Source organism: Nomascus leucogenys, chromosome 1a, assembly GCF_006542625.1.
Source record: "Nomascus leucogenys isolate Asia chromosome 1a, Asia_NLE_v1, whole genome shotgun sequence".
Lineage (NCBI taxonomy): Eukaryota > Metazoa > Chordata > Mammalia > Primates > Hylobatidae > Nomascus > Nomascus leucogenys.
The window spans coordinates 22548041-22569120 of NC_044381.1; the positions used below are offsets into that span (position 1 = coordinate 22548041).

A 21080-nucleotide genomic window follows, 5' to 3' on the forward strand; every position below is an offset into this window, starting at 1 on the left:
GATCCCACAGAAATACAAACTACCATCAGAGAATACTATAAACAACTCTACGCAAATAAACTAGAAAATCTAGAAGAAATGGATAAATTCCTTGACACATACAGCCTCCCAAGACTAAACCAGGAATAAGGTGAATCTCTGAATAGACCAATAACAGGCTCTGAAATTGAGGCAATAATTAATAGCTTACCAACCAAAAAAAAGTCCAGGACCAGACGGATTCACAGCCAAATTCTACCAGAGGTACAAAGAGGAGCTGGTCCCATTCCTTCTGAAACTATTCCAATCAATAGAAAAAGAGGGAATCCTCCCTAACTTATTTTATGAGGCCAGCATCATCCTGATACCAAAGCCTGGCAGAGACACAACAAAAACAGAATTTTAGACCAATATCCCTGATGAACATCGATGCAAAAATCCTCAATAAAATACTGGCAAACCGAATCCAGCAGCACATCAAAAAGCTTATCCACCATGATCAAGTGGGCTTCATCCCTGGGATGGAAGGCTGGTTCAACATACACAAATCAATAAATGTAATCTAGCATATAAACAGAACCAAAGACAAAAACCACATGATTATCTCAATAGATGCAGAAAAGGCCTTCAATAAAATTCAACAGCACTTCATGCTAAAAACTCTCAATAAATTAGGTATTGATGGGACGTATCTCAAAATAATAAGAGCTATTTATGACAAACCCACAGCCAGTATCATACTGAATGGGCAAAAACTGGAAACATTCCCTTTGAAAACTGGCACAAGACAGGGATGCCCTCTCTCACCACTCCTATTCAACATAGTGTTGGAAGTTCTGGCCAGGGTAATCAGGCAGGAGAAAGAAATAAATGGTATTCAATTAGGAAAAGAGGCAGTCAAATTGTCCCTGTTTGCAGATGACATGATTGTATATCTAGAAAACCCCATCATGTCAGCCCAAAATCTCCTTAAGCTGATAAGCAACTTCAGCAAAGTCTCAGGATACAAAATCAATGTGCAAAAGTCACAAGCGTTCTTATACAACAATAACAGACAAACAGAAAGCCAAATCATGAGTGAACTCCCATTCACAATTGCTTCAAAGAGAATAGAATGCCTACGAATCCAACTTAGAAGGGATGTAAAGGTCTTCAACGAGAACTACAAACCACTGCTCAATGAAATAAAAGAGGACACAAACAAATGGAAGAACTTTCCATGCTCATGGATAGGAAGAATCAATATCGTGAAAATGGCCATACTGCCCAAGGTAAGTTATACATTCAATGCCATCCCCATCAAGCTACCAATGACTTTCTTCACAGAATTGGAAAAATTACTTTAAAGTTCATATGGAATCAAAAAAGAGCCCACATTGCCAAGTCAATCCTAAGCCAAAAGAACAAAGCTGGAGGCATCACGCTACCTGACTTCAAACTATACTACTAGGCTACGGTAACCAAAACAGCATGGTGCTGGTACCAAAACAGAGATATAGACCAATGATACAGAATAGAGCCCGTGGTAATAATACCAAACATCTACAACCATCTGATCTTTGACAAACCTGACAAAAACAAGAAATGGGGAAAGGATTCCCTATTTAAGAAATGGTGCTGGGAAAACTGGCTAGCCATATGCAGAAAGCTGAAACTGGATGCCTTCCTTACACCTTATACAAAAATTAATTCAGGATGGATTAAAGATTTAAATGTTAGACCTAAAACCATAGAAACCCTAGATGAAAACGTAGGCAATACCATTCAGGACATAGGCATGGACAAGGACTTCATGTCTAAAACACCAAAAGCAATGGCAACAAAAGCCAAAATTGACAAATGGGATCTAATCAAACTAAAGAGCTTCTGCACAGCAAAAGAAACTACCATCAGAGTGAACAGGCAACCTACAGAATGGGAGAAAATTTTCGCAACCTACTCATCTGACAAAGGGCTAATATCCAGAATCTACAAAGAAGTCAAACGAATTTACAAGAAAAAATCAAACAACCCTATCAAAAAGTGGGCAAAGGATATGAACAGACACTTCTCAAAAGAAGACATTTATGCAGCCAACAGACACATGAAAAAACGCTCATCATCACTGGCCATCAGAGAAATGCAAATCAAAATCACAATGAGATACCATCTCACACCAGTTAGAATGGCGATCATTAAAAAGTCAGGAAACAACAGGTGCTGGAGAGGATGTGGAGAAATAGGAACACTTTTACACTGTTGATGGGACTGTAAACTAGTTCAACCATTGTGGAAGACAGTGTGGCGATTCCTCAAGGATCTAGAACTAGGACTATCATTTGATACAGCCATCCCATTACTGGGTATCTATCCAAAGGATTATAAATCATGCTGTTATACAGACACATGCACACATATGTTTATTGCGGCACTATTCACAATAGCAAAGACTTGGAACCAACCCAAATGTCCATCAATGATAGACCTGATAAAGAAAATGTGGCACATATACACCATGGAATACTATGCAGCCATAAAAAAGGATGAGTTCATGTCCTTTGTAGGGACATGGATGAAGCTGGAAACCATCATTCTGAGCAAACTATCGCAAGGACAGAAAACCAAACACCGCATGTTCTCACTCGTAGGTGGGAATTGAACAATGAGAACACTTGGCCACAGGAAGGGGAACATCACCCACCGGGGCCTGTTGTGGGGTGGGGGAGGGAGGAGGGTTAGCATTTGGAGACATACCTAATGTAAATGATGAGTTAATGGGTGCAGCACACACCAACATGGCACATGGATACATATGTAACAAACCTGCACATTGTGCACATGTACCCTGGAACTTAAAGTATAATAATAAAAAAAAAAAATAAACAAATGATATCCCTGGGAATCATATAGATAATACGATAAATAAAATGGGAAAATAGAAAAAAATGAAATTGCCTATTTTGGACATTTTATATGAAAAGAGTCATATAATATATGGCCTTCTGTGTCTGGCTTTTTCCATCTGACATAACGTTCTCAAGGTTCATCCACAGTGTAGCACGTATCAATACTTTGTTTTTTCCTTTCTTTTTTTTTTTTTTTTTTTTTTTTTTTTTTGGAGACAGAGTCTCGCCCTCTCACCCAGCCTGGAGTGCAGTAGTGGGATCTTGGCTCGCTGCAAGCTCAGCCTCCGCCTCCTGGGTTCATGCCATTCTCGTGCCTCAGCCTCTCGAGTAGCTGGGACTACAGGCACCCACCACCAGGCCAGGCTAATTTTTTTTTGTATTTTTAGTAGAGGCGGGGTTTCACCATGTTAGCCAGGATGGTCTCAATCTCCTGACTTCGTGATCCACCCGCCTCGGCCTCCCAAAGTGCTGGGATTACAGGTGTCAGCCACCTGCGCCTGGCCACTTTGTTCCTTTTCATAGCTGAATGATATTTCATTTTATGGTTATACCACATTTTGTTTATTCATTTGTCACCTGGATTGTTTCCACTTTTTGGCTATTACAAATAATTCTGTTATAAACCTTCTTATACAAGTTTTGGCACAGGCATATTTTTCATTTCTCTTGGGTAAGAACCTAGGAGTGGAATTATTGGACCATATGGTAACTCCACATAAGTTTTAGAATTTTACTCTGAGTATACTTATTTCAATAAGTATAAAGAGGAGTGATATAATCTGACTTGCATTTTATTTTATTTTATTTTATTATTTTTTATATTTTTTTGAGATGGAGTCTCGCTTTGTCGCCCAGGCTGGAGTGCAGTGGCGCGATCTCGGCTCACTGCAAGCTCTGCCTCCCAGGTTCACGCCATTCTCCTGCCTCAGCCTCTCCGAGTAGCTGGGACTACAGGCGCCCACCACCACGCCCGGCTAATTTTTTTGTATTTTTAGTAGAGACGGGGTTTCACCGTGGTCTCGATCTCCTGACCTTGTGATCTGCCCGCCTCAGCCTCCCAAAGTGCTAGGATTACAAGCGTGAGCCACCACTCCTGGCCCTGACTTGCATTTTAAAAAATAACTCAGACTATGGTGTTGAGAATATACTGTAAGATAACAATTTTTTAAAAAGCGGAGCAGCCCAGCATGGCAGCTCACATGTGTAATCCCAACACTTTGGGAGGCCAACACAGGAGGATCACTTGAGCCCAGGAGTTTGAGACCAGCCTGGGCAACATAGACAAACCCTCTATGTCTCTACAAAAAAATACAAAAATTAGCCAAGTATGATGATATGTGCCTGTAGTCCCAGCTATTTGAGAGGCTGAGATGGAAGGATCACTTGAGCCCAGGAGGTTGAGGTTGTACTGTGATCACACCACAGCACTCTAGCCTCAGTGACAGAGCAAGACCCTGTTTTGAAAGACAGAGAGAGAGAGAGGGAGGGAGGGAGGGAGGAGGGAGGGAGGGAGGGAGGGAAGGAAGGAAGGAAGGAAGGAAGGAAGGAAGGAAGGAAGGAAGGAAGGAAGGAAGGAAGGAAAAGAACCTAGTTAAAAGTTTGTACTTGGTTGAATAGCTTCCCTCCAAAATTCATGTATACCTGGAACCTGTGAATGTGGCCTCATTTGGAAATAGGTTCTTTGCAGATGTAATCAGTTAAGATGAGGTCATACCTGGTTGAGGTGGACCCTAATCTAATGATTGGTTTACCTATAAGAAATGAGACATTTTAGCTGGGCATGGTGGCTCACTCCTGAAATCCCAGCCCTTTAGGAGGCCGAGACAGGTGGATCACTTGATGTCAGGAGTTCGAGAACAGCCTGGCCAATATGGTGAAACCCCATCTCTACTAGAAATACAAAAATTAGCTGGGCATGGTGGCGGGCACTTGTAATCCTAGCTACTCGAGAGGCTGAGTCAGGAGAATCACTTGAACCCAGGAGGTGGAGGTTGCAGTGAGCCGAGATCATGCCACTGCACTCCAGCCTGGGTGACAGAGAGAATCCATCTCAAAAAAAAGGAATGAGACATCTGGACACAGACACAGGAAAAAAAAAATCCATGTGAAGGTGGACACATAGATTGAAATGTTGGATCTACAAGCCAAGAAATCCCTGATGTCACTGACACTAGATGTACCACATCTAGAAAAGAAGAACCTACATCGCTCCTGGATCCTTCATAGAGGGTAAGGCACTGCTAACACCTTTATTTTGGACTTCTATCCTCCAGAACTGTGAAAGAAAAAAAATCTGTTGCTAAAGGTCCCCCAACTTGCAGTACTTTGTTACAGCAGCCCCAGGAAATGAATACAGAGGGTATTGTTATTTAGGTGAGAAATAGAGTTGGCCCAGACTAGTGTGATAGAAATCAAGGTGAAGAAAAAAGGTCAGAATCTAGAAATATTTTGAAAGTAGAGCTATAGGATTTACTAAAGGGTTGAATGTAGGTTTTGAGGGAATAATAAAGGAACCAAGAATAATCCAAGACTTTTAATCTAAACTATTGGAAAGATGTTGCCATAAACTGAATGAGGAAGGCTTTGGGTGGAGCAGCACTCAGGGGAAATACAAAGAGTCCAGTTGTTAAGTTTTAGAAGCCTATTTAATGCCCAAGTGGAGATGTCAAGTAGGCAGTAGTACATAAAAGTCTTGAATTCTGGAGAGAGGTCTCAGCTAAAGATATAAATTTGTGAGTGATCCACCTAACAGAGGCATTTTCAGCCATTAGATGGCACAAGATTGAAGGAGATCACTAAGGAATGCAGAGCAGAGACAAAAGCAAGGCCTACCCTGGGTACTGCAATGTTAGTAGGTCAAGGAAAAGAGAACAAATCAGCAAAGGAGAGTAGAAGGGAGCAACTGGTGAGGAAAAAGGAAGACTAAGAAATTGTGATGCTTGTCACTAATCATCGGGGAAATGCAAATTAAACCACAAAGAGTTACCAGCTTACTCCTGCACTAATGGCCATAATTAAAAAGTCAAAAAACAATAGATGTTGGCATGGATGTGGTGCAAAGGGAACATCTTTACATTGCTAGTGGGAATGTAAATTAGTACCACCACTATAGAAAGTAATATGCAGATTCCTTAAAGAACTAAAAGTAGAACTACCATTCAATCCAGTAATCCCACTACTGAGTATCTACCCAAAGGAAAAGAAGTCATATAAAAAAGACACATGTACATGTATGTTTATAGCAGCACAATTAGCAAATGCAAGAATATGGAACCAACCTAAGTGCCCATCAATGAATGAATTGATAATAAAAATATGGTATATATATATATGCCATGGAATACTACTGAGCCATAAAAAGGAACAAAATAATGTCTTTTGCAGCAACTTGGATGGAGCTGGAGGTCATTATTCTAAGTGAAGTAACTCAGGAATGGAAAACCAAATATTGTATGTTTTCACTTACAAGTGGAACTTAGCTATAAGGATGCAAAGGCATAAGAGTGATTAATGGACTTTGGGGGCTCGATGGGGGAGGTTTGGAAGGGGTAAGGGATAAGAGAATATTGGCTACAGTGTACACTGCTTGGGTGACAGGCACACTAAAATTTCAGAAATTAGCACTAAAGAACTTACCCATTTAACCAAAAACCATCTGTACCCCCAAAAACTATTGAAATTTAAAAAAGAATTGTGATTGATCTGGTTTTGCTGTGTCCTCGCCCAAATCTCATCTTGAATTTTAGCTCCAATAATCCCCACATGTCGTGGAAGGGACCTGGTGGCAGGTAATTGAATCATGGAGGTGGGTCTTTCTCGTGCTGTTCTCGTGATAGTGAATAAATCTCACGAGATCTGATGGTTTTATAAAGGGGAGTTCCCCTGCACATGCCCTCTTTGCCTGCTGCCAGGTAAGATGCGTCTTTGCTCCTCTGCCTTCTGCCATGATTGTGAGGCCTCTTCAACCATGTGAACTGTGAGTCAATTAACCTCTTCCCTTTATAAATTACCCAGTCTTGGGTGTGTCTTTATTAGCAGCGTGAGAACAGACTAATAAAATGATGCCTGTACTGGAATCCACTTGAAGAAAGGGAAGCACAAATTGATCACCAAGGTGTGACATAGGAAAGCATACTTTGATGGTCCATCAAACACTATTGATAGGAAAAAGTGAGAACTAAGAATTGATCATTGAATTTAGCAATATAAAGATTATTGTGACTAGGATGAACAATAGTTTCAGCAGAGTGTTGAAAGTAAAAGCTTGGTCAATGGGTTTGTAGCTCAAAGAGAGGAAATTGGAGACAGCAGTTATAGACACTTGAAATTTTTGTCAGGGAACATTTCAAGCATATAAAAATATGAATTAACAAAAAATGAAACCCATCACCGACATTCAGTTGTTTTTAACTGATAGCCAATGTTGTTCATTTACTTCCCCACTCCCTCTGTCCCTACCTTACCAGATTATTTTGAAGATACTCTGAAAAAATAATTTAACTTCATTCATAAAAATTTAGACTTCTGCTCTGAGGCTCTTGCATTTTTTCTTTTTCTGTAAAAGGAGCAAAAAAACAGATGGTAATTTGCAGGTGGAAGTGAGGTTAAGAGAAGATATTTGTAAACCACTTTTGGATCCTGGGTTCAGATGTGGACTAACAAGAGAATTGGATTTAACCAGGGTTTTGTTTTTGCCATGCATAAAACAGTGTGAGGTTCAAGGGTGTATGCAAAGGAATGATTACTATCCTTTGATAATTGACTATATGACCATAAGCATTTTAGCTGGGTAAGGAGTGGAGTGATGACTTAAAGTGGGTGAAATACACTGACGAGGTGATAGAATCATAGATGAGCGGTCAAGGTGGGGTAATAAAGTGGTGGTGGTCAAAGAGCACAAGTTAATCAGAGAAGCGGGCTTACAGGAAATAAGCCAGAGAGTGTTCATCAACATGTATATTAACCCATTTCCTGTTTAGAAAAAAAAAAAAAAGTGTGGCTTGCTGCCAGCACTCATTGAATTTTACATAAACACACTCTTTGATGCTGAAGCAAATCTGACTGATTTTGCAATGTGAAAGTGAAATATAAAAACTGTTCATGGAGTTATTTCTAAACAGAACTTGTCTCTAATCCTAATGTAACAGAAATGTATATGATATTACATTAGGATTAGAGACAAGAGAACAAGAATATTCTTGGGGCAAACAGGAAATGGGTTGAGGAATTAGACTAGAGTAGATTTATAGATAAGGAGACTAAGCTCAAGAGCGAAACTCATAGAGAAATAAGTTGAATTACAGAATGGGAGTGGCTGGTGGCTTTTAGAAAGGAGGGAGTATATTCTGAACATAGCAATGAGGATCAAGAAAAAATTAGCCCATGACCAGAGAGAGCTGTGAGAGTATAAATAAACAGTGCCCACCTAAGAAGACTGGAATATAAGCAGGAGGGAGAGCTGTTATTCCATTAGAGCAACGAAAAGAGATTTTCCTTGACCAGTGCGTTATGCCTTTTTAACGTGTTTTTTTCCCTCAACAATAAACAACTGCAGGCACAGTTGTGAGTATGGGCAAATTCAGGTTTTATGTGACCTGAAACTTACTTAGTTTGGAGGACTTTCTTTAAGGAAAGAATGTAAAATTTTTATTTTCCCAAATTTTACCAACAAAAAAGTACAATTATGCAAACCCATTATCCATTTACCTTCCAATAGCCCACTCGAAGGCGGCTATTGGGAAACAATTCTCTATGGATATTTTCACCTTTCTGCATGATCCAGGCTTTCTGAACAAAGAATATTGTCAAACTTGATTAAATAATTATTAAGTGGTAAACATGCCTTGGAAGCCAGAAATTGTGTATTAATCTGGAAATATTTATCCCTTGGATAAATCCCACTTGACCGTGCTAAATGATCTTTTTAATGTGTTGTTGGATTTGGTTTGCTAGCATTTTGTTGAGGATTTTTACAACTATGTTCACCAGAAATATTGGCCTAACACTCTTTTTTTCTTGTGTCTTTGTCCAATTTTGGTATCAAGGTAATGCTGACCTTGTAGAAAGAGTTTGGAAGTATTACCACTACTCCCATTTTTTTGGAAGAGTTTGAGTTTTTTCTTTAAAAGTTTGACAGAATTTAGCATTGATGCAATCAGGTCCTAGGCTTTTCTTTAATGGGAGACTTTTTATTACAGGTTTGATCTCATTAATTGTTTGTTCAAGTTATTTTTTTCTTTATGATTCAATCTTAATAAGTTGTATGCGTTCAGTAATTTATCAATTTCTTTTAGATTTTCCAAATGAAACTTGTGGTTTCTTTTGGAAAAAGTTGTCCATAATTGTTTTTAGTGATTCTTTGTATTTCTGTGGTCTCATTTGTTAACTCTCCCTTTTTGTTTCTGATTTTATTTACATGGGTCTTTTCTCTTCTGTTCTTAGTTTAGCTAAAGGTTTGTTAATTTATTTTTTCAAAAAAACCTTTTTGTTGATATTTTGTATTTTTTAGTCTCTATTTCATTTACTTCTGCTCTGATCTTTATTATTCCTCTCTTTCTACTAAATTTGGTTTTGTTTTGTTCTCTTTTCTAGCTCCTTGAGGTGCATCATTAGGTTGTTAATTTGAAGTTCAAAGATAATGTAGAATTACAGTGGTCATTGTAAGGAAGTTTTAACCTAGACAAAACTGTTCACTTATGAAGTGGATTGGAAAAGAAGAAATTCTGAATTCCTCAAGAACAATGGAATGTAGATTTTGATTATCATGCAGAGCCTTCCAAGAGACTCAATGAATCAAAATTTGCCTCTCTTAAAGACTTCTGGCCAGAAGCAGTGGCTCACACCTGTAATCCTAGCACTTTGTGAGGTTGAAGAGGGCAGATGGCTTGAGCTCAGGAGTTTGAGACCAGCCTGGACAACATAGGGAAACCTCATCTCTATGAAAAAATAAACATAATAATAACAATTAGCCAGGCATGGTGGCACAAGCCTGCAGTCCCAACTACTCAGGAGGCTGAGGTGGGAGTGTTGGAGTAGGTAGTTAGGCAGACATGAATATCAGAAGAAAAGCCCATCCCCCACCAGTAATGTGAGGCAACCATTAGGTGATGGTCAGGTAGTTGTTAAGCAGTCTCTTTAAAATAATAACTGGTTGCAGCCAGTGCCAGAGAAGGGCAGTCTCCCAATACATGGAAAACACATGAAGCCGGTGGCCAACAGCTTCCCAATAAGGAGTTGGGCGAGCAGTCTCAAGCATGCACTAAGAGGCAAAATGGCAGAGTTTAACTGGTGTATGACCTTCCTCTAGGAACACTTAACTGGCAAGGGAAAAATGCCTCAAGTGAGCATGCACACAACTTCAGTAAATACACTGTGCATGTGGCCGCTCACAAGTGCTGGCAGGCCACTGTGCATGTGGACAGCCCACCCCAAGGAAAAATCAAGAGCGGAGACACACAAAACTCCAGAAGCGTGCCAACATATAAAACCCTAAGTCAAAGGTCAAACAGGGCACTTGGATTTCTCAAGTTGCCAACTTGGCCCTCTTCCAAGTTACTTTCTTTCATCCCTGCTCTAAGAGTTTTTAATAAACTCTCACTTCTGCTCAAAAACTTGCCTTGGTCTCTCACTCTGGCTTATGCCCCTCAGACAAATTCTTTCCTTTGAAGAGGCAAGAATCGAGTTGTTGCAGACCCATACAGATTCACTGCTGCTAACATACTTCGATGCCACATGGCTTGGATATGTTCCCCAGTGGTAAGAAATCTCTATGCCTCTCCTTCTTTGGCTGGAGAAGAAGGAGACCTGTACACAGTTTTCTTCTCCCCTTTCACTCTCCTGCTTTCCAACCAATCCCCAGAACTATTACTCTCAGCCACAGTGGCTCTGCACCCCCTGGCTGATCTCTCAGCTTACCCTGACAGGTGGCTTACAGGGGTGGGAAGGACCTTGGAGTCCACACCACGTAGACCTGAAATACTAATGGCCCTCCTAGACAGGAGTCTAAAGCCTAAGACTGTGCAACGTCTGCAATTTCCTCTGCTTTTTCAAATACGATTGGCTTTTTCCCCAAAACCCACACCACCTATTCTCCTGTTTTCTCTGTGTGTATTCTGAAATGGCCTTGTGTGCCCACCACACTGTCTGCCTCAGGGGCAAGTCTGTCTTTTCTCTTCTTTCACTTTGTATGCCATGCAACTTCCTTCTCTACCTTAAACAAACACTCCCTGTTATTCGTTCACCCGTGGCTCTTGTTGCATTTGTACAGCAGCAGATAAACAGGCTCCATTGCAGATGTCCATTGGCTCATTGCCAGGATAGATACTAATCAGAACCCCAGTTCTGCCAGCTCCTTATGACTTACCATACACTTTTCATCCCTGTTATGCTCCAGGGTCAAGTTTTTGGTGGCTTTTGAAGCAGTTTTTATGGCTGCATAGGACATCACTCTGTGGTTCTTTAAGGATCTCACCTACTTGCTTTTTTTGAGTTAGCACCCCCTTTGGGAGGAGAGAAAATTCTTCCTTTGCCATTTGTGAGCTGTTATCCCAAGCTCCAAGTTCTCCAAAGATTCCTCTTTATGTCAAGAGGGCAAATAAACATTGCTGTTTTGAATCCCAGGGTTGCTGTTTATGTGAGCATATGAAGGCTTTCCATCAGTATTCCTCATGCTTCCTCCCACTTTCTCCTGTAGCAGAGGGATTGTCCTGTCTGCTCAAGCATTTGTTCTGGATATTACCCCAGGAGGACAGGGAACCTCAAATACAAAATTTTCTCCATTCCTCTAATCACTTCCATACCCTCCTCAATGGGCATAAGGACTCTCAAGGTCATATTTAAAGGGAGGGAAGTCCAGCCTCTTGCAGCAGTTGGCTGAAAAACAAGCTTCTCATCTACTTAAAGAACATGGGAAATGGATTATAAAAAAAAAGAGGTAATCATTTTGTTGCCAGAATGCTCTGAGTAAGAGTCACTATAAGATCATGGAGATAAGGATATAGGCCAGCCCAAGGCTGCAGGTGCAAGAGACAAAGTACCCATAGGACAGAGAGAGATAAAGCCTGGTCCCAGGCCACAGGCACAGAACAGATTACCATTAGAACAGAGATGAAGGCAAGCTTAGGGGTACCTGGTAAGACCGGTTCATTCTGAAACTCCAAGGATAAATAGGGGACCCCTGTTCACTTGGGCACTTCCTCTGTTCTCAAGTGAGTAATTGTGATGAGATGGGACAGAAGTTTGGGTACCCAGTAAGACAGGTTCATTCTGGAACCCTAAGGATGAATGGGGGATGCCCTGTTCAGGAAAGGATAATAGGGAAATAAAAGGAGGTACCTTCTTTTTCCTTTTTTTCTCCTTTGTTATATCTTCACAGATGGGTAATCACATCTCCCTACTACAGTACAAACCCTTTGGATGCATCCTCAAGAACTGAAAGTTTGACCCCAAAACCCTGAAAATGAAAAGGCTAATATTTTTCTGTATCACAGCCTGGTTTTAATACAAGCTCCAGGAGCAGGAATCTTGACCAGAAAGTGGAAGCATAAATTTTAATACGCTCTATCAACTAGATCTGTTTTGCCACTAGCAGGGAAAATAGACAGAAATCCCCTATGTACGGGCCCTAAGAAACAACCCAGACCTTTGTTGGGCTTGTAAAATTGATCCAGTGATGATAGCAGTCATAATCATGCTGCCCCATCTGGTTGGTTCGGGAGACCCCTCATTGGGTTTACCCAGGGCTCAAGCCCTGGAGGAACCAAGAGTGGAGCTTAGCTCAAACCCTACCCTTTGGCCCCATTATATCCAAGTCTCCTGGCCCTGAAGCCTTCCCTTCCCTACCCAGGGCCATCCTCTGGACACCACCCCTTTAAGTTATGCTCCCTTCAAGAAGTTAGTTAACCTACTAGAGTTCAGACTCCATTTAATATGCAAGACCTGAGTCAAAGCAGAACTAGGGAAGTTTATGGAGGATCCTGACAAACACATCAAAGGGTTCCATAAACTGGGCTTAACATTTGAACTCACTTGGAGGCATCTCTCAGTCATACTAGGACAAACCCTGTCTAAGGGAGAACATGACTCCATTATGGAGGCACCCCAACCATTTGCAAATGCAATGCACATGACTGACCTTGGTGGCTACCCTGTATGGGCCACCACCGTTCCTTAGGTCAGCTGCAATTGGGATTACAATACCCATGGGGGCATATGGGCAAAGAATTGCATGTTCCTATGTCTGGTAGAAGGAACGAAAGCTAGCAGAGCCAAGCCTGTAAACTATAATAAAATTGGTCTTAGTAGATCAAGGACCTCTTGGAAACCCCACCACTTTCCTAGAGAGGCTACAAGAGGCCCTGGTGAAACACACTAACCTAGACCCAGAGACATCCCAAGGGCAACTGGTCCTGAAGGACCATTTTTTAACTCAGGCAGCCCCACATATTTGGAGGAAACTCCAAAAACTAGCACTGGACCCCAACACCCTTATGCCTGACATCTTCAAAATATCTTCCTCTGTCTTTTACAACCAGGACTAGGAGAAAGAGGAAAGCGCTCAGCGAAGGAAGAGGTAAAAGGAAAAGCAGCAGCTCCAAATATTGGCTGCCCTAAAAACCCACCAGCCCTCTCCAAGTTGCCCTCAGAATACTCTCCCAGTTAACTGCCATCAGTGTGGGAAGCCAAGACACTGGAAGACAAACTGTCACAGTGGGACAGATGGGAAAAATCCCTACATGGCTTGCCCTTTCTGTCACAAACTCAACCACTGGAAATGGAACTGCCCTGAGGGCTGAAGGGCCCCTAGAACAGAATCCCAATTCCTGATGGCCTTAAGCTGAAGGGGCTCTCCACTCCAGCCAGCTCCTGGACTGAACATTACTATTGAAGGGACAGAGCTGAGGGCTGCTTTGGATGTGGCAGGTAGGACTATAAGTTTTCTTTGGGAAATGGCCTGCTTGGTGCTTATCTCTTCATGGGCAATTATCCTCCAAGGTGATGGGGGTAAATTGGGTGCCCATAACCCAAAGGTTCACTCCTCATCTTTGCTGCCTGTGAGGGGAGACTGTCTTTTCTCATTCATTTTTAATGATAGCAGAATGTCCTACACTGCTTTTGGGTAGAGATATTTTATTTAGACTAGGGGCTTAGTTAACCTTTTCCAAATGCAATCTTATGCCTCAAGGAAGTCACACACAAGGATGAACTTTCCAGACTTTTCCATTAATCCAGAAGTCTGGGGCTCAAGAATACCAGGAAAGGTCATAATGGCAATGCCTATAGTAACTCAGCTCATGGATCCTTCTAGCTAACCTTGTAGAAGACAGCTTCCTCTTTGGCCTCTGGCCAAAAGGGACTTCATCCCCTAATTGAAAAATGTCTAAAACATGGATTATTAATATCCTATAACTCGCTATGTAACACCCCTGTCTTACCTGTTAAAAAGAGCAATGGAGCAATGGACAATATAGGCTAGTCCAGAACCTGCAAATCATAAATGAGGCAGTAGTCCCAATACACCCAATTGTCCCCAACCCATATATTATTCTAGGAGAAGTACCTCCAGATGCTCATTTGTTCTCAGTCTTAGAGCTCAAAGATGCTTTCTTTTGTGTCTCCCTAGACTCATCCTCCCAATTTCTATTTGCACTTGAATGGGGGAATGAAAAAGGAAGGAGTCTACAGCTCATCTGGATAGTACTTCCGCAAGGTTCCAGAGATGGTTCCGATTTGTTTGGGCAAGTCTTGGCTAGCGATTTGCAGGACCTAACTCTTGAGGGTTGAGGGTGTCTCAGTACATAGATGACAGATGACCTGTTAATCTGCTCCCCTACAAGAGAGTTATGAATCCTGCATCTAGTCCAGACACTAGATTTTCTCACAGAGGGTACAAGATGTCTAAGGCCAAGGCATAGTGATTAAGAAAACAGGTCCAATACCTGAGGATAATCCTGATCCCACAGAGAACATAAGCTTTCTCCAGAATGGATACAGGCCATCCTTAGAAGACCTACCCCAACCACCCAAAAGCAACTTTGGGCTTTTCTGGGGATCACAAGATATTCCAGACTTTCAATACTGGCATATGGTGGAATTATTAAGTCCTTATATCAGGTTCTAAAAGAAGGGACTGATCAGGACCCACTTCTCTGGGAAAAAGATCAGAAGCAAGCCTTTAGATCTCACAAGCCCTAGCCCTTGGGCTACCCGTACTAACCAAACCATTTCAGCTTTTCGTCACTGAAAGTAAGTTGTAGCCCTGGAAGTTCTAACTCAAACCATCAGGCCATCAAATGTCCTATAGGTTACTTTTTAAAGAACCTAGACCCAGTAGTGCAAGAGTGGCCACACTGCCTAAAGGTAGTGGCTGCAGCAGCCCTTTTACTCAAGAAGGCCCTCAAAATCACAATGGGACAGTCAGTCAGGCTCCTGACATTCCAACAAATAGGCCCCTTATTGAATATAAAAAGACCGCAATGGATCACTGGCAACAGACTGCTAAACTACCAAGTCTTGTTGTCAGAAAACCCACAGGTAACAGTTGAGTGGTGTTCCACTCTTAACCCAGCCTCCTTACTGCCACTACTAGAAGAGGATAACTGACCACATTCATGTTGTGAGATACTTAACCAAATTTATGCCAGCCTGGAAGACTTACAATATCAGCCCCTAGGTTATCTAGATGAAATACGGTTTTCAGATAGGGTTGGCTTTTGTCAAGAATGCAGATAGATACGCAGGGTATGCTATATGTCCCTTCACCCAGTTACAGAGGTGGTAGCTCTGTCCCTGGGGACCTCAGTGCAACTAGCCGACCCATCACATTGACCACAGCCCTAAAACTTGGGGAAAGAAAAAGAATAACCATGTATACAGATTCCAAATATGCCTTCCTGGTGCTTCACACCCACAGGGCTATCCAGAAGGAAGGGGGATACCTAACAGCTTGGAATACTCCTATTACATAGAGACCTCCAATATTAGAGCTACTAGAGGCTGTTCATTTGCCTCAGGAAGTGGCAACAGTGCACTGTAAAGAACACCAGAGGGGTTCTGATGAAACTGCATGGGGAAATATGTTATCTGACCAAAAAGCTAAAGAGGCAGCCATCTCAAAAGACACTTCCGTGGGGACTTTACTCCCCTTTCTCCCCTTCTCCAGCACACTAAGGAAGAAATAGATTGGGCCATCCAGCATGGGTATAAAGAAGAAACCAATGGATGGTACATGTTGGGAGAACTTCTCCATCTACCTAATGCCTCCCAGTGGAAAGTCATCAAATGTTTACATGACTCATGCCACCTTGAAAAGGACAGTCTAGGGCAAATTTGTAAATGGGTGTTCAGTGGGAAGGGACTAAACAAAACTATTCAGTAGGTTTGTCAAGCCTGCACCTTGTGCACCATAAATAATCCCTAAATGGGGAAGCCCCCTCCATAATAAGTCAAATCCAAAGGACAGGTACATACCCTGGGGAGGACTGGTAGATGGACTTCACTCAGCTACTCACATGCCACAGGTGTAAGTACCTCTTGAGGTCTGTGTAGGTACCTTCACAGAATGGGAAGACTCCTGCCCCACAAGGACTGAAAAGGCACAGGAGATAGCTGACTTGCTCCTAAAGGAACTCATTCCCTGCTTTGAACTCCCCAGGTCATTGCAGAGTGACAATGATTCATCTTTTTTTCCCCAAGTACCTTAACAGGTTAGTAATGCCCTAGGCATAAAGTGGTACCCTCACTTTGCCTGAGAACTGCAATCTTCAGGAAAAGTGGAAAGAATTAACCAAACCCTGAAATGCATCCTCAATAATCTCTGTCAAGAAATAGCAGTCATGGGTGGACCTCTTACATTTAACCCTCCTTCAGATCTGTATTGCCCCTAAGGCTCCCTAGCAATTAAGCCCCTTTGAGATCTTATATGGTAGGCCATTTCTATATTCGGGCTTATCTGATACTAGATGAAGAAACTGCCAAAATCACGCAGTATGTTTCTTCTTTAGCAGGCTTCCAACAGACTCTCTGGGAATATGGGTTAAAAACAAACCCAACATCGGAAGGGAAAAAAATCCCAGCCTCTGTATCTTCCAGGCTCTAGTTCTCATTAAAGCTTGGAAGGTCGAAACCCCAAATTCCTAACAAACTGTAGTCTGGGGGGGCCACTTCACTGCTCCAGTATCTATTCCCACAGCCATTAAAGTACCAGAGATAGCCAGCTGGATACATTATACCTGGGTGAAGTCATGGAAAGGCCACGAAACACCAGAGCCAGAACCAACACCCTCGGCTCCAGAATACACTTGTGAGGCACTGGAAGACCTGAAATTCCTCTTTTAGTGAAAATATAAGTAATGCCCCCTCAACGTCCTTTCACCTCAAAGTAAGGTGATCCTAGTATTAGGAATTTTACTAACAATTGCTCTGATTATTATCACTATTTTAATCCCAACTTGTACACCACCAGGAGTTCCAGTGGCAGCTTGCTTTGTGATCAATTTCTCTCTTTCACAATCACCTTAGGTCACCATGGCTCTCTCTGCTCCTGTTGGTTCTCATACTCAATGCTTTACTGGCAGCACACTGCCATCCTGATTTCCCATTATTAGAAAAAGCTCAGCAATTGCTCCAAAACACACGATCCCCTTACTCCACCAAATGCTGGTTATGTACCAGCTCTTTCTCTAAAACACCAGGGAGAGCTTATCCAGCCTGTACCAGAAATTGGACAAGCATAGACATAGAATTACGTATTTCCTTTCAACAGGACCCTAATGTGAAAGAGCTATTTGGGTCTGCAAATAACATTTTTTGCAAAAGCAAAGCAGTATTTCCTTGACATCCACAAGGAACCTCTCATTTTTGGATCAATCTTTTCTAATATCTCTTTAATGGGAATAACCCCTATTTGTCTTATGGCCAAAAGAAAAAAATGGAGTGGATGTAGGCTCTTTCCCAGTATAGCTTGTAATGTTACTCTCTCTGTAGATTCTAAGCAACAGACTGATCGAACATACACCCAAAACCAATTCCATCATCAACCAAGATTCCCCAAACTTTCAGATGTTATCTTTCTTCAGGCAACTTTGCTAAATAAGTCCATTCAGTTTTGCCAGCAATGCCCAAGCTCATGCAGTACTTGAAATTTCTAGTTCCAGCCTGATGATTATAACCAATGTCTGCAAATTGCCAACCTCAGCTCCACAGCAGAATGGGTTCTAATGGACTAAACTCAAAATTCTCTTTTTTTGGGAAAATGAAACCAAGGGAGCTAATCAGAGCCAAACTCCATGCACCCAAGTGTTAGCAGGCATGACTGTAGCTACCAGCTACCTGGGTGTGTTGTTATCCTTGGTATTTTGGGGGGCTGTCCTCATCTCTTATTTTGTTTTGACATCTCTACTTGTCTTAAAACCCAAGGAGCCTTCTGTGTTTGTGGCCAATCAGTTTACCAATGCCTCCTCACTAAATGGACTGGAACTTGTACCATAGATTATGTACCCCTGGACATGTTTATACTCCCTGGCAATCTCTCTCTTCCAGTACCAATCCATGGGAATTCTATCTTGCCCAGGGCGAAAAGGGCTATCCAATTAATTCCCCTTCTTATGGGCCTCAGCATTATAGCTGGTATGAGAACCTAAGCTGCCAGAATCTCAAAACCCTCCTTGACCTATAGCCAACTCTGAAAGGAAATAGCCAGCAATTTTAATATCATGGCTAAAACCTTAACCATGGCCAGAACAAATTAACACTTTAGCAGTTGTAGTCCTCCAAAATTGTCAAGGACTAGATATGCTAACGGCAGCACAGGGAGGAATTTGTTTAGCTTTAGATGAAAAATGTTGCTTTTGGGTAAATCAATCAATAAAAGTACAAAACAACATCAGACAACTCCTAAATCGAGCCTCCAGCTTACAAGAACAAGCCTCTGATGGTTAGTTAGATTGGTAAGGAACCTGGAAATGGGATCTTCCCTGGGTTCTTCCCTTTTTAGGCCCACATGTTAGCCTCTACTTTTGCTCCTTTCAGTCCACATCTTCAAAAATCTAATAACCCAATTTGTCTCCTTTCTCTCACCTTTAGATGATCAAGTTCCAGATGATCCTCAGTGAGGGATACCATCCTTTCAATATTCAAGAGTCACCCTTCTACAGAGGACTCCTAGACTTCCCATCAGTGGGACATGGCAGAGGTGAAATCCTGCCCCTGTCTCCCTTAGACTTGGCTGGATACTGCTTCCACCAACCCACGCAGCCACCCTGCCCTGACAGCTAGCAAGAGGCCAAGACTCACAGAACAATCACCACCACACCTCTATCAGCAGGAAGCAGTTACGGAAGACTGACCTTCATCCATTTGCCCAAAGAATTGGGTCGTGGATTCTTGTGGGGGAAAATGTTAGAGTAGGTAATTAGGCAGACATGAGCAAGGGAGAAGAGACCCCCTTCAACTAGGAATGTCAGGTGAGTATCAGATGATCATCAGGTGGTTGTTAAACTCTCTCTCTAAAATAATAATAGGTTGCAACTGGCAGCAGGGAAAGACAATCTCCCAATAGATAGAAAACTCCTGAAGCTGGTGATCAGCAGCTTCCTAGTAAGATCTCAGGATTTGAGCAAGCAGGCTCAAACGTGTGCACTAAGAGGCAAAATGGTGGAGTTTAACTGGTATACAGACTTCCTCTAGAAACACATGACTCACACACATGTAGACAGCCTGCCCCAAGGAAAAATCAAAAGAGGAGAGATGCAAAACCCCAGAAGCATGCCAATATATAAAACCCCAAGTCTAAGGTCAAACAGGGCACTGGGATTTCTCAAGTTGCCCACTTGGCCCTCTTCTAAGTGTACTTTACTTCCTTTCATTCCTGCTTTAAAACTTTTTAAATTTCACTCCTGCTCAAAAACTTGCCTCATTCTTTCACTATGCCTTATGCCCCTTGGAAGAATTATTTCCTTCAAGAAGGCAAAAATCAAGCTGCTGCAGACCCATACAGATTTGCTGCTGCTAACAGGAGGATAGCTTGAGCCTACAAGGTTAAGGCTGCAGTGAGCCTTGATTATGCCACGGCTCTCCAGCCTGGCAACAGAATGAGACTCTATTTTTTTTTCTTTTAAAAAAACTTTTTACAAAAGGCAAAATGATAATGGAACAAAAATGTACGTCGACTGACTTAACTCCAACTGCTTCTTCCCTCAATTGAAACCACCTTTGCAAAAATTGTAACAGTGAGAAAATTATGGCAGTAGGGGTAATCTGATCAAGCCAAACCCCAACTTGCCTTTAGCCTTCAAGCTGCCCATAATTATTCCTGGGCTTAGGCCAAGCTAACTTTGGGAGACACTTGGTCTATAGTTTAAATAATAGTCCTTCCCTAAAATTCAACCACCTCAGCAAAGCTGATGAGAGGCCACCAGGCAAGGGGCATAGAGGAGTCTGAATTCTGCTAAGGTGTAGATATAAACAGTTTCCAGCCATTATTCTGGAGGTCACAAAATATGCAACTTCTTCAATTACTCCTGCAGATAACATCAGTATTTTAGAACCTAAGATTGGCCTGTTGAGATGTCTTTTCAGGTTTTTTGTGTGTCTGACTACCGATGGCTCCACCTGGACCCACCAACCACTCCTGTGGCCCCATCCAGAAGCAACTCAGCATGCATAAGGACTATTTTCCACACCCCTATGATTGCACCCCCAACCAATTAGCAGCAAGCACTTATTGCCTAAACAGCCCCATTCCTCCCCCAAACCATCCATGAAAAACTCTAGCTTTCAAATTTCCAGGGAAGCTGATTTGAGCAATAATAAAACACATCTCCCATTTAGCCAACTCTACATGTGTAAAACTCTTTCTCTATTGCAATTCCCCTGCCTTAATAAATGATAAATCAGCTCTATCTGGGCAGCAGGCAAGAAGAACCCATTGAGTCCTTACAATATCCTTCTTTCTACGCTCCTCTGCCTAATTACTCTGAATTACTTTTCACTGAGTTTTTTTACTTTTCACTCAGTTTTTTACTTTTCACTCAGTTTTTCTAATTACTTTTTCCCTCAGTTATTTTTCCACTTTGAAGACAAAAAGTTAGAAAAAAAATGCCTTATGAAATTAGTCCCTCAGAATAAACCAGCTGGGCTTTCTTTAGCCACCTATATGCTTTAGTCAAAATCTAAGCTCAGAGGCAATAGTAAAAAGCTTTCTTATCCCAAAGGAAAACT

The 21080-nt window shown here is 41.9% G+C and overlaps 1 protein-coding gene across 1 annotated transcript in view; it reads left to right on the forward strand.

Annotated features, from left to right (window-relative positions):
- MTAP (methylthioadenosine phosphorylase) overlaps positions 1-21080 on the forward strand; it is a 151821-nt gene that overhangs the window by 122445 nt on the left and 8296 nt on the right. The window contains exon 7 of the mRNA XM_012500770.2: positions 18945-19053. Within this exon, the coding sequence (XP_012356224.1) occupies positions 18945-19053 (109 nt within the window). The remainder of the gene's footprint in view (positions 1-18944; positions 19054-21080) is intronic.